Source organism: Equus asinus, chromosome 21 (assembly GCF_041296235.1).
Source record: "Equus asinus isolate D_3611 breed Donkey chromosome 21, EquAss-T2T_v2, whole genome shotgun sequence".
Classification (NCBI taxonomy): Eukaryota; Metazoa; Chordata; class Mammalia; order Perissodactyla; family Equidae; genus Equus; species Equus asinus.
The window spans coordinates 48,530,107-48,542,572 of record NC_091810.1 but is presented as its reverse complement, the minus strand read 5'-3'; the positions used below and the strand labels follow the sequence as shown (position 1 = coordinate 48,542,572).

The following is a 12,466-nucleotide window of genomic DNA, read 5'->3' as shown; positions in this document are numbered from 1 at the left end:
AATTATCTGTGATTTGTTGTGAAATGCAAGGGGGTTTACACAACAGGAGCGGGAGAAAACAAAGCCGGCCCCAGTGCCTGCCTCCCAGCCCTTGCCTGCCTGTGCCCGCCCCACCTGTCTTGGCCTCGCCCGCCTGCCCGCCGCCTGGGTTCTTGGCCATCTGCACGTCATAATCACAGGCCACCCCAGGGACCCATAACACAAACGGGCTAATTTCATGTTTAATGATCTTTAATCAGAACTGAGCATGGCTAACAGAGGCTGCCAGAAGGTGAATCTGGTGCCATCAAGTGACCCCTACTCAGGAGGGGCCACCCTACCCCTGCCCTGATGGGCCCTAGGGCCAGGGCATGGGACAGGACCACTGTCTGAGTTACCCTCCCTCTGTGTGCTTCAGGCCTGTGTTGTACAGTAAAACCTGCAGCATGGCCCTGGCAGTCCCTTGTTCACTGCCTGTGAGGCTTGGGGGCCTGTTTCTTTCTTTTTTTTTTGAGGAAGATTAGCCCTGAGCTAACATCTGCTGCCAATCTTCCTCTTTTTGCTGAGGAAGACTGGCCCTGAGCTAACATCTGTGCCCATCTTCCTCTATCTTATGTGGGACGCCTACCACGGCACGGCTTGATAGGCAGTGCATAGGTCCACAACTGGGACCCAAACTGGTGAACCCTGGGCCACTGAAGTGGAACATGCACACTTAACTGCTGCACCACTGGGCTGGCCCCGGGGCCTGTTTCTTTGTGGTCTGCAAATGGGGGTGATGACCTAGTGTGCTCCCAGGGATCTGGCTGTAAAACAGCAAGCACAGAGCCTGCACTTACTCTAGTGTGGGCAGAAGTCACCTTGGCCACTCTTTGCCCGGGCCTGGCTGGCTCTGTTTGCTGTGTGACCTCAGGTCTGCAACGTTCCCTCTCTGAGCTCAGGTTCCTCATGCTTCAGGGAGGAGCTTGGCCTTGGTGGCTGCCCAGGTGCTGGGTCTGAGGCCATGATTTGAAGTGGTCGGTATTGGGGTTCCTGGGGAACAGTCATGGGTTGTCTCCCACCAGAGGTCTCGGGGGTGCAGGCCACTGGCTGGACCTGTAGGCATAGTCCAAGCATTCTGGAACGCTGACTACATGCCCGGCACCATGCTTGGGCAAGACCACAACGTCTTGATGAATGTAAGAGCAAAGATGACTTGATAGTTTCAGTCATCTGAGTCATCTGCCATAGCTAGAGCTTCGTACATATTGTTACAGGGTTCTCCCGCCAGCCCTGTGACCCCCATCCTGCAGACGAGGACACTATGACAGGGCTCCAACCTGCTTTCCTGACTCGCCTCCAACCCCTCCCACACCTGCCCACCCACCAGTCCAGGAAAACGGGAGCCCAGGTGGGCCCAGGGCAGGGGTTGGGGCTGGGGCTCAGGCTCCAGGGTGCTCGGCCTTTCCCTGCGCCTGGCTCCAACCGTAGCGCATAATGAAAGCTGACATTACATCAAACACAATAAGGAGTTTCGGTTGATGAAGATCATTCCTGAACACACAAACCCATTAAACCGAGGGAAAAAAATATCAATTCAACACACTCGCTGGCAAAAAGAAAATGTGATTTGTTATCTAAAAGGGGGTTATAAACACGGCTCTGATGCTCTTTCCCTCCGTAATGAAAACAGGCGGGCGCGGTGGGAGGACTGCAGATTAGAACATGGGGCTTCAAGCACCAACTTTTTAGGCAAACCTTCTACAAGGACGGGAAAGGGCATGGGTGGGGGATGGCCACTCTCAGGCCTCCAGGAGCCTGGGCTCCCCTCACAGGCTGTGGCTGGGTCCTGCCTACACCTAGGCCGTCCCTGGGACACCCTGGCATTCACGTGGGCCACACCTCCAGCTGCTCCAATGGCTCCTTTTGTCTCTTTGTCTTGCTGTTTCATGGTCTCAGCAGAAGATCAGATGTTGATGGCATCAGGGAAACAGGGGGAATGTGTCATACAGGATTCCAGCCCCCTGCAGACTATGGGTGAGGCTCAGGAATCTGTATGCGGTTCTTGTACCCCAGGGGCTGGGATGCATGTGGGCAGGAACCCTCCTGCCTCTCCCACCTTGAGAGACCAGGCCATGTGCCATCCTGGGTAGAGAGTAGCATGGGATGTCGGCGGGCAAGGTCATGTGTGGAAATACATTGTAAACACGGCTATGGTCGCTATGCTTGATGTGATGTGGAGCTGGGGGTGGGGCAGATGGGGCCATCAGGGTCAGGGTGGGAGGGACCCTGGAAAGGCCTATGTGTCTGCTTTGGCCTGTACAGTTCCCTAGTGTCTATCGTTAGTGCCCCACCTCTGCATTACACAACAAGGAGGCAGTACCACCTTAGCAGTTACATGCAGGGGCCTTGGCAAAGCATCCTGGCTTCAAATACTGACCTGAACACGTGAACTCCTGAGCAGTAAATGGAGACCTCAGTGGCCCCATGAGGACTCCCAGGGGTCACCCCCATCTCACTGATAAGACAAGGATGGCTGTTAAATCCCTTAGCCTCAATGAGGCTTTACCTCAGGGTCTTGATTTCCTACTTATAAAGTCAATAAAATAAAAGAGTGTGATGTTCCATCCTCTGAGGGTGCTCTGAGGACAGGGAGCTGGGACTCCCCAGAGGTCAGAGCCAATCCTACCCACAGGTGGGCCCCCTTCTATCTATAACTCCACAGTCCTGGGAGGTGCCTGAATGTGGAAGAAACCCCATGGCTGGGGTGAAATTGGCATCCTTAAAGTCTGGGGTCCACACCCCTAACACCCCCTTCTGTTATAGATATTTTAGGGGCCGTTTTGCTTGAACTGGGCAGGGAGTAGGGGGATTCATCCCCTCTGAACTCACACACCTGCCCCTCCCCCCATGAGGATTTCTGGACATAGATGACATGTGAGGGGTGGGGCTGGAGGCCACACAGTCCTTGTATAGATGATGTATATACTCTCCTTAGCTGGAGTGAGCCCAAGAGAGGGCACAAGAGGTGTTGGCAGGTGAGGAAGAGGGTGAGGAAGTGAGCATGGGGTTAGCATGGGGAATGGTTGTTGGCATCTACATTTGTGCTGTGAAAGGTGGCAGCATGGCCTGGCAAGTCCTGACTGCCGCCTGACCACCAGGCCCCTGTGCAGGGCCCAAGCCAGCTACCCGGCTGCACCAGTGAGGACGCTTGGCCTTCCTGCCCTGGCTCACCACCAACTCAGCTCAGCCAAGAGGACTGGTTTCTGAGAGAGCCGTCTGTCGCTGGCTTGGCAGAGAGGCAGGCAGCCAGCCTGATTGCTGGGGCAGTTCTCAGGCCAAGGAGGCCACCTGTCCGTCCAGCCAGCTCCTCTGGCCTGGACCAGCTTTCATGGCCCTCCCTTTAGGTTCCCAGGCAGAGCTACCTCTCCTGTCAGACTTTCCAGGTAGGGCTGCTTCCTCCATTAGATTCACGGGGCAGGGCTCTGTGTCCTGCAGGCCCTGGGGTTGGCACTGAGGTCTTGGGGCCAATGGCCTCTCCTGCCTCCCTCACCCATGCCCTGGCCCAGCTCCTCCCTGGTGGCAGTTTAGATGGCAGATAATGCTGGCACATTGAGGTGCTGGCGCCAGGCACAGTGTCCAGCAGGCAGGCCATCTTCATCTACCCTAAGTGTTATGGGCACCAGAGCACCTGCTGCCTGTCTGCAGGGGCTGTGAGAGGTGCTGCCTGCTAACAAGGACCATGGTTTCCTTGGTGTCCAAGGGCTGCGGCCAAGGCTGTGGCTACAGGTTCCCTGCTCCTGCCATGGCCAGGTGTGTGGGGTCATGGCCTGGGACTAGGGAGGGGAGCAGGGGGTCTTCATGCCCAGACATCTCCTCTTTGCTCTCTTGTCCTAGCTCTGACCCTGCAGATTCCAGGATCCTCCAAGTACCCAGGCCAGTGTGGATGGTGTGTGTGTGTGTGTGTGTGCATGTGGGTTCACCATTGTCTGTTTCTCGGATGTCTGCATGCAGACCTATTGTGTGCTGTTGACACAGGGAGGGCCACACCCTACTGATCATGCAGTGGCTTCCAGTCTGGTCTCACAGGCCAAGCGTCTCCTCTGCCCAGAACTGCTGGGTGCCACCCTCCCCCTCTCAGAGGTAAGAAGACGGAGGCCCATTAGCTCCTGGTCACTCTGTTCATAGGGCACCTGGCTGTACAGCACTGAGTCAGGCCCAACTGCTTCTAGTCTAGAGAAGCCATGAGTGGAGCAGACAGATGAGCCCACTGGGGACGCTGGCCTGGGGCAGCCTGCACTGGGAACTACCTGTGATGGAGGCACCAAAGGTGGGCGCTGTGGGCAGTGGGGGTCAATCTGAGGGTTGGGGCCAGAAAGAGGAGCCCTAGGGAATTAACTGGAGATGGGGAGGCACTACCCTTCAGAAGAAGGAGGTAAGGACCCGGGAGAAGGCCTGCCTTGCGTAAAGGGCCTGAGTTCGAGGGTGGGGTTGTGGCACAGGCCGAGTGCCTCTCCTGAGGAACATGGCTCCTTATTGGTCACCTCCTGAAGGTCATTGGGAAGGACATGGTTTCAAGGGACAAAAACACCATCTATTCTCCGGCCTCAAGTCCCCACATCCCCCCCCCCCCACACCTGGCATGGACAGTCCCCACCTGGAGCCGCCGCCAGCTCTCCCTGGCAGCACAGGCAGGGCTGGCTGGTGTGTCAGCTAATGGGCCACCATTAGCACTAATGCCTTTCAGCCTGGCGGTGGGGGCAGCTGCAGTGCTTCTGGGGAAGAGTAGGGCCCTGACCCTGCAGCTGGAAAGGAGGGCGTCACTACAGCTCCACCCTGCCCTAGATACCAGTGGGACAGACAGACAGGCAGACTGATGGACGGGGGTGTGGGTGGTGAGCATAGGACAAACAAGGCTGCCTAGCTGTCCCTGTGGTCACACGCAAGCTGGGGGCGTCTGAAGTCAAGCCAGGAGGAGGGGGCCAGCCAGAGCCCACTCCACCTCATCTCAGGACAGGAGCACCCGGGGGCCACGGCCTGGTGTGGCCAGAGATGCATCCACATCCTAACTGACTTGGTGCCTATGTGGCCTGACATGTGGACCAACCCTCTCACACATCATACCTGAGCTGACAGGTAGCACCAACGCCAGCCAGTCCTTTGCCAAATGGGGAAACTGAAGCCCAGAGAGGGACAAGCCCTTGCTGGGTCCCACAGGGACTGTGACCCAGTGTGTAGGGAGCAGGTCCTCCAGCAGCACCTGTCTCAGCACCCACTGGAGGCCTCTGAGACCTTGGCCCTCCTTCCTGGCAGGCCCTGTGGTGCCCACTCTGGCCTGGGATAAGCTGTTCCTGTCTCAGGGAGTAGCTGAAAATCAGGAGTCAGGGGTCTGGCAGGATGTCCCTTGGAAATCTTGGTTTTTGTGCAAAGCCAGGAAGAAAAAACAAGTCTGGGGCCAAGGCAGCCTCTTCATCTTCCTGTTTGGGGCCTGGACTGGAAGGGAGAGAAAGCCAAGCTGAGGGCAGGTCTTTTTATTCCCTCATTCCCTGATTCCTTTGCTGGCTCTCCTGCGCCTGCTCTGCACACCTATCCTGGGGTGGGGGGGTCGGGCTGGGGGGAGGCAGGGGGAGGAAGCAGATTTGTCAGGAACAAAAGAAGGGCCAGAGCAGGAGCTGAGGGTCCTGGATGCCCAGAAGGTGGAGGGGCTGATGGGCTGGGGAGTGGGAGCAGCCTCACTGGGAAGGGACAGACAAGTTGGGCCTCCAGGAGGAACAGAGGGCATTCGGGGTGGAGAGATCAGGAAGGGGCCTGGAGTGAGGTGTTCAGTGTGGCTGGAGACAGGAGGAGGGGAGGGAGGTGTGAGGTTGACAAGAGAGGCAGGAAGAGCCAGATCCTGGGGTACTGAGTGCAGGCTCAGGGCTGGGCCTTGCAAGAGAGTTGCCAGGCAGGGGTTATCTGCAGGTGGGGGCATGGTCTGAGCGGTGAGTAAATGCAAGTGGCTGCTGCTGTATTTTTGATCAAGGAGCTAAGGAGGCATGGGGCCCAGTGATCTGTGGTGGCGCTGGAATGAGGAGGGAAAAAAGGGCCAGTCCCGAGCTCCTGGGGAGGGGGATGGGTTCGGGAGTCACTGCTCATTTATGTGTTCACTGTAAAAAATCATGTTCCCCCTAACCCCATGTGAGCTCCCTGAGGGCAGCCCCCAGCACCCACTAGGCAGCAAAGGAAGAATGCCATCGTGTGGGCAAGGTGGGGCAGGGCTCAAGGCGCCCTGGGGGGATGGGAACAGATTTACGGGGCCTGGATCATAGGCATGAACCCCCTGGCACCTGACAGCCCAGCTGTGGATCTCCACCATCAACAGGTAACCTCAGATAGTTCTAACCACTCTGTGCCTCAGTGTTCTCGTCAGGTAAATAGGGATAATGATCCCTCCTGCCTCCTAGATGTGCCAGGCCCAGAGCGGGAGTGATCAAGCCTCACCTCCACCCTCCTTATTGGTCCCTGGGTCACAGCGGGCAGCTCTTGGTGCCTCTCCCTGTGTTTAGCACAGAGACCACCAGGAGGCATAGCCCAGACACCTGAGCAGCTGGAGAGGACACAGTGGGCCCTGCCAACTGGTCTGGTCCCTGAGGGTTCCATCACCCTTGGTATTGGGGGTTCCTTGAGGTCTGAGAGGAACCCTGCCTCAGTCTCTCTTCTGGCTTACTGTGATCCTCTGAGACGTCAGCCTGAAAGAAAGGGTGCAGCTGTATCCAGACCCAGCCCAAATCAAACACAGCTGCCTGAAGTTGTGAGGCCTCTCGGGTTTGAGGCTGGGGGTCAGTGAGGCTTCCCTTCCCTCCCTCACATTCTGGGCCCTTCTGCCCTCAAGAAGAGTCCTATATCGGCTTCTCACACCTCCACTCCTTTGGAACCCGGGCTCCTTCTGAGCTCTGCTGGTGGAAGGAGAGGTTTTTGTGGCTGTGGAAGCCTGGTCCCCGATCCCAGCCCGAGGGCCTCCTGGAAGACAGGCTACTGCTCAGGGAAGTCCTAGGAAGCAGATAGTGTCCCCTTCTCCCAACGTCTCTTCCAGGTCAGCATATTAAAGTCTGAAAAGTCCTGGAGTCAAGAGGCTTCTTTGTCCAGGGGTTCTCTAAGGAATCTGGGCACCTTCTTAACCACCAAGGTGACACCAACTTTGGGGAGCATTACTTAAGAGCAGACTGTCTGCTCACAGGGCACTCCATAGCCCCTTGGGGGTGGAATGAGAGGCTCATATCTGCACCCTGTGCCCAGCACCAGGGGGACTTCAAATGTTCACTGAATGTTGGACAGAGGTTCCTGGCTCCACTCTGCAGAGCCCTTGGTACCCCTGCAGTGGGTCTGGCAGCCTCCCCTCCACCCTCCCCTGCATCCACCTCCACCCTTGCTGGGGGTGGGCAGGTCCCAGGGGCTGGGGAGGGCACTGCCATTCTTACCTTGATGTTGTCCTGCCAGCGGTGGGCTTTCTGGAAGTTCTCTGCAGCATCGGCCAATTTCTGAGGGACAGAGCACAGGGAGTTCAGAAGCTGGGGAAGGCCACCTGCCCCTGCCCAGCCCAAAGCCTTCTCCAGCCCCAGCCCTCCCTGGGGCCAGGCTGACTCAGGGACTCCCTGCCCCCATCCTGCCAGACCCCAGAGATTCCCTGGCCCAGACAATCCCCAGCTTGCTGTGTGGACGTTTCCCACCTCCACAGCTGGGTTCACACAGGTGTGGAAAGGTGAAGCCTGCACAAAGTGACCTGAGTGGCATCTCCATGGGACTCCTTGTACTTCAGCCTGGCCACATCTCCTGCTCACAGGATGGCAGGGGGACCCCAGGACATAGCAGGACCCAGGCCCTGGAGCCAAGCCCCACTGCCACTCTCTACCCTCCACAAATCAGTGTCACCCCAGCGCCAAGAAGAAGGTCCTCCCCAGCCAAGGGTGAGCTGCCACAAGTGACAGAGGCTGGCTGACATGCCTTTGCCCCCAGCTTGCTCAGGGCCCAGCAGGAGGCGCTCACAGCCTACCTCTGCCCATGCAGGCCCACCACCACTGTCCCTGTCCCAGCTTCCTGAGCCTCTCCCCAGCGGGGCTCTCCAAGCCTTCCGTCCACACAAGCCTGGCCTGTCTTTGGGGCTGGTTCCTGCAGCCTCCTCCATCGAGGCCCCTGTCCCTGTGAGCACAGTTGTGTGTCCATCCAACCCACATCTTGTCACCTGACTGTGCTGATGTGTGGAGATGTGGCAGAGCCAGCCCTGCCCTGTCACAGTCCAGAGAGGGAAACAGACATATAACTGGGCAGAACAACTAGGCAGGAGTAGCTGAGGTGCTTCGAGGAAGCTCAGTGCTGTGAGAACTTGGGACATCAGGGAAGGCTTCCTGGAGGAGGCGCTTGTACCCAGCCACCCTCAGAGTCTGAACCCTGGCTGCCCAGAGATTCTCATTTTGCACCTCCATGGATCTGTCTCTCCAGGAAGTCTTGGGGCTCCCAAAGACGGCCCTCTGGGGCCTCTTGCAGAACTGAGTGCAGTGAAGTCCTGTTAATCGTTATGACAACTGTCACTACGAACCAGCCACCTACTGCATGCCGAGCTGGCCCCAGGCCAACGACACATCATGTTTACCTGTCACTGTTCACGATGTGCCTGACATGTCCTCTTCAGATGAGGATACCCAGGCATGGAGATGGTGAGCAGTCTGCCCGAGGTCACAGGGTGAGTCTGAGTTGGGCCAGACCCCTGAGCCTGGCCCCCATCACTGCTTTTGCCTTGCTCAGCCCATGACCAGGGTCTGAAGGCACACTCCACAGGGCCCATTATGCCCAGTGAGGGACGGAGCAGCTCTCGTGGGGAAGGGGCTCTGGTCCCCTCCCTGCTCCACACCATCCTGCCTCCTGGGTCGAGCCCCTACTCAAAGGCCCTGGCCTCCTGGTATTCAGGACACATGCCCCCATCCATCAGTCCAGGCCTGATGTGGCACACGGGCCCCAGAGGGGAGGTTCTAACAAGGCCCGGCAGCTGCCCATTAGAGGGAAAAGAGTCAGGACATGGGAGACCAGCTTTTCCTCCCTCTCAGCATGAACAGTGAGGGGGGGAGGTGGTGCATGGTGGGACTCCCTGCAGAGCTGTGACTTCCACTCTCTGGGGCAGGATGCCACCTCTGGCAGTTAGTTGGGCTGTCCAGAGCCACCCCCACTCCCACTGAGCCTCATTCCCCCTCCTCCTCAGGACAAGAGCACTGAATGCCGGGAAGGCTATGAGGCTGGGAGTCCTGGAGGCAGGGCGGGAAAGTCCCTCTGGAAGTCAAACCCCCTCACTTCACAATGCTGAGCTCCTCCTGGCCTCCGCTTCCCTTCCCTGATATCCAACTGTCTTTTCTGTAGGTTCTGTCATCTGCCCACCTGTTACTTCAGTGCCTGCTTGGTGGGCCCCACCCCCTTATCCAGCTTCAGGGACCACAGGCCTCTCTAATCCAGGGACCAGACGCCTCCCATGTCTTGCCTCCAATCCTGGCTCCTCTTGAGCTCCTAGACCCCTGCTGGGGTGGCCCTCAGGCCCGCCACAGCTCACCTCATGCCCTCTTGGAATAAGTCCATCTACCTTGGAACAGTTGTTCCTCCATCTCACCTTTGATATCACTCAAACTATCAACTGTTCATCCCCAGCCAGGCTCCATTCTCCCTAGGCTTCTATGTCCTCTCTTGCATTTTGCCATCTATTCTCCGCACAGCACCTGGAGCCTTCAAAATGTGGATGTGATCATGTGGCTGCCCCTGGCCCCTCCCTGTGGCTCTGCATATACAAAGCAAAGCTTTCTTGAGGCCCGGAGGGGCCCACCTGCACCCAACTCCTGTCCCTCTCTTTCCATCCTGGGGCCCCCTCTTGGCCTAAACCACAAATACCCCACCTCAACCCCAACTCCCAGAGTGGGTGAGGCCCCGATTCACGAGCTTGCCGTGCCTTTCTGCAGAGGACGGTACTATGTGACATGTATGGTTGACAACACTTATCACTCTGTTAATTGAGCACCTACTATGCAAGCTCAGCATCTAGCCTGGATGAGGAAGTGAAGCCTAGAGAGCAGCCCCCAGGGCTGCAGCTTGAGGGGTGAGCCCTGGGCAGTCACTGCATCCCCTTTTCTTTACCTGGTGGCCCACCACCTTTCTCAGAGTGGGCCTGGAGCTCACGTGGGGCTCCTTCACCAGGGATGAGGCTGGGGCAGGGCGTGGAAACAACTACATCACCTCTCTTGATGCAGAAAAGCCACAGGGTTGATGGAGTTGCAAATACCAAACTGCCAGTAGCTAAAGTCTCCAAACTGGGCCACAGCCTAGAGGAGCCATCTTCCCCCCTCACCGTCCCCCGCTGGCTGGGAGTGCAAGCTCCTTTACCCTCTCATAGCTCAGCTCTGACCTGGGATTCAGAGGCCCCAGGGACACGGGGGCTGCAGTCCCTCTAGTGCCCTAGCCTAGTAGCCAACATGAGGGAGACCCGGGGTGGGGCCCCAGCCCCCAGCCTTCTTGAACTCAGGGAGTCCCTTAGGCTCCAGGACCCAGGTCAGCCGCTGACTCGTGAATAACAGAGTTGCAATAGCCACAGCGAAAGGATTACTTTTAATCCTCAGTAACGATCAAGCCATTATTATTTTTTCGGTGTTACAGATCAATCAGTCCATCCCCGGGCGCTGGACGTGTGGAAACTGCTAAAAACACAGGCTTGGAGGTGTGGGAGGAAGGGCCGAGGCAGCTGAACCGGGGGTGGAGAGGGCAGGCTGTGGCTGCATGCGGTCTGTCAGGCCTGAGGATGAGAGGTGGGAGGGCCGGGACCTGATGAGGTGGGTCAGACCTGGACCCTGGAGCCTTGGGTTCAAATCCTGACTTCCTCGACCAAGTCACTTGCCCCCGGGCCCTCAATTTCCAGCCTGTAAACTGGAGATAGTAACTGTACTCACTCAGAGGGTGGGTAGGTTCTTGGCAGCCCTCTTGCTCCAACCCCCAGAAGTTGCCCATAGGGACCAGTCCCCTGGGGTTTCTCTCACTGGTTCCAAGCACGCAAGGCTCTTGCCCACTTCTGGGCCTTCCTCTGTTATCCACTCTTTCTGCCTGGAACGTGGCTCCCTTCATTTCAGTCAGCCCTATCAGACTGTGTTACCTACTCTGGAAGCCTCCTTTCGCCCTTGTCCAGTCCACGGGCTCCGTCCCCTGTCAGCACTCAGAGCCTGGGGCTCCTGCCTCCACAGAGCCCACAGCAGTCAGGCCTGCTTGGGGTCTGATGGAGATGTGCTCACAGCTCTGCCACAACCCTGCCCCAAGGTTCCCCTCCTAGTGCTTCCCTCCCCCATCTCCTGGGCCCTCCTGATGGGATGGAGGCTAGCAGGATGGGGAAGGAAACTGAGGCCCAGAAGTGAAGGGATAACCTACCAAGTGTCCCAGCAGAGCAGGCACAGAGGTGGGGCCGCAGTTCCGTCCCATCTCCAGGCTCCTGCCTGTCTGGGGGAGATATGCTCCCTCCCCAGACCTGCGTGCCTGTTCCCCTAGGACCAGCTCCCTGCTCGGGCTCTGGGCTCTGAGCCACCTGAGTGGCACCTGGAGAGTCTCTGGCTCTGCAGCTCCCTGCACGTCCTGCTCCCTTCTTGTGCACTCTTGCCCAGACTCCTCTAGCCTGGTTCACTCCCTCACCCCTGAGGGGTTAGTTTAGTTCTCATTCTCTTCCCAACCACTCCCTGAGCCCTGACAAGCCCCATCTGCCCCCTTCACAGCACTCAGAGAACCCTCTGCCTTGTCTGCTTTCTCCCTTGAGCTCTGAGCTTGGTGGGGGCCATATCTGGTGCTGTGGAGTTTACAGTAACCCAGCTCCTGGCACACAGTAGGTGCAGAATGAATGTCTGCTAAATCAAGGTCAGAGTGTCTCTGAACCTGGGCAGAGGCCTGGGCTTGAGTCTGACCCTGTCAGCCAGCTGTGTGACCCCATGTGTGTGGTTTAATGTCTCTGAGCCTCTTTTCTTCATCACATCCTGGAGGGTTAGAGCTGCCTATGAGGGTGACACTGCTATGAAGTTGCTGAGGGTGGCTTGCCTGGCACGCGATGTCCCCATCAAGGCCAAGGTGTTGGGGGGAACCCTGGTGGGATTGCTGAGCAGGGCTGCTCATGGCCAAGTCCATCACAATAACAGCGGGCATTTCAAAGGCAATTATCAGAGAATTTCACTTAACAATCAATTTCCCTCAGCCCTGGAAACTGTTCTTACAGGAAAAGGCAAGAAAGAGAAGGAAGGTGATGTGCTGGGCTGGGCACACAGCTCCCTTGGGGAGCAGGCCCCTCCACAGACACCTTCAAATTTCACTAAGTTAAATGTCTTTCAATTGCCGTGGAGTGGAGACGGACGATGCCCTGAGATAAGGGACCTGGGGCCATGATGGTTGCCCCTCAGAGGCCAGCACCTGGAGGGTAAGGCCCTACTGCATGCTGGGAGGGTGAGGTGGGGCTGGAGCCCTCAGGCTCCTCCCC

At 57.6% G+C, this 12,466-nt stretch overlaps 1 protein-coding gene across 5 annotated transcripts in view; it reads right to left on the bottom strand.

Moving 5' to 3' along the window:
* CACNA2D2 (calcium voltage-gated channel auxiliary subunit alpha2delta 2) overlaps positions 1-12,466 on the bottom strand; it is a 141,411-nt gene that overhangs the window by 25,406 nt on the left and 103,539 nt on the right. For all 5 annotated transcript variants that reach the window (XM_070492270.1, XM_044755039.2, XM_044755040.2 and 2 more), the window contains one exon: positions 7,416-7,475. In XM_070492270.1, the coding sequence (XP_070348371.1) occupies positions 7,416-7,475 (60 nt within the window). The remainder of the gene's footprint in view (positions 1-7,415; positions 7,476-12,466) is intronic.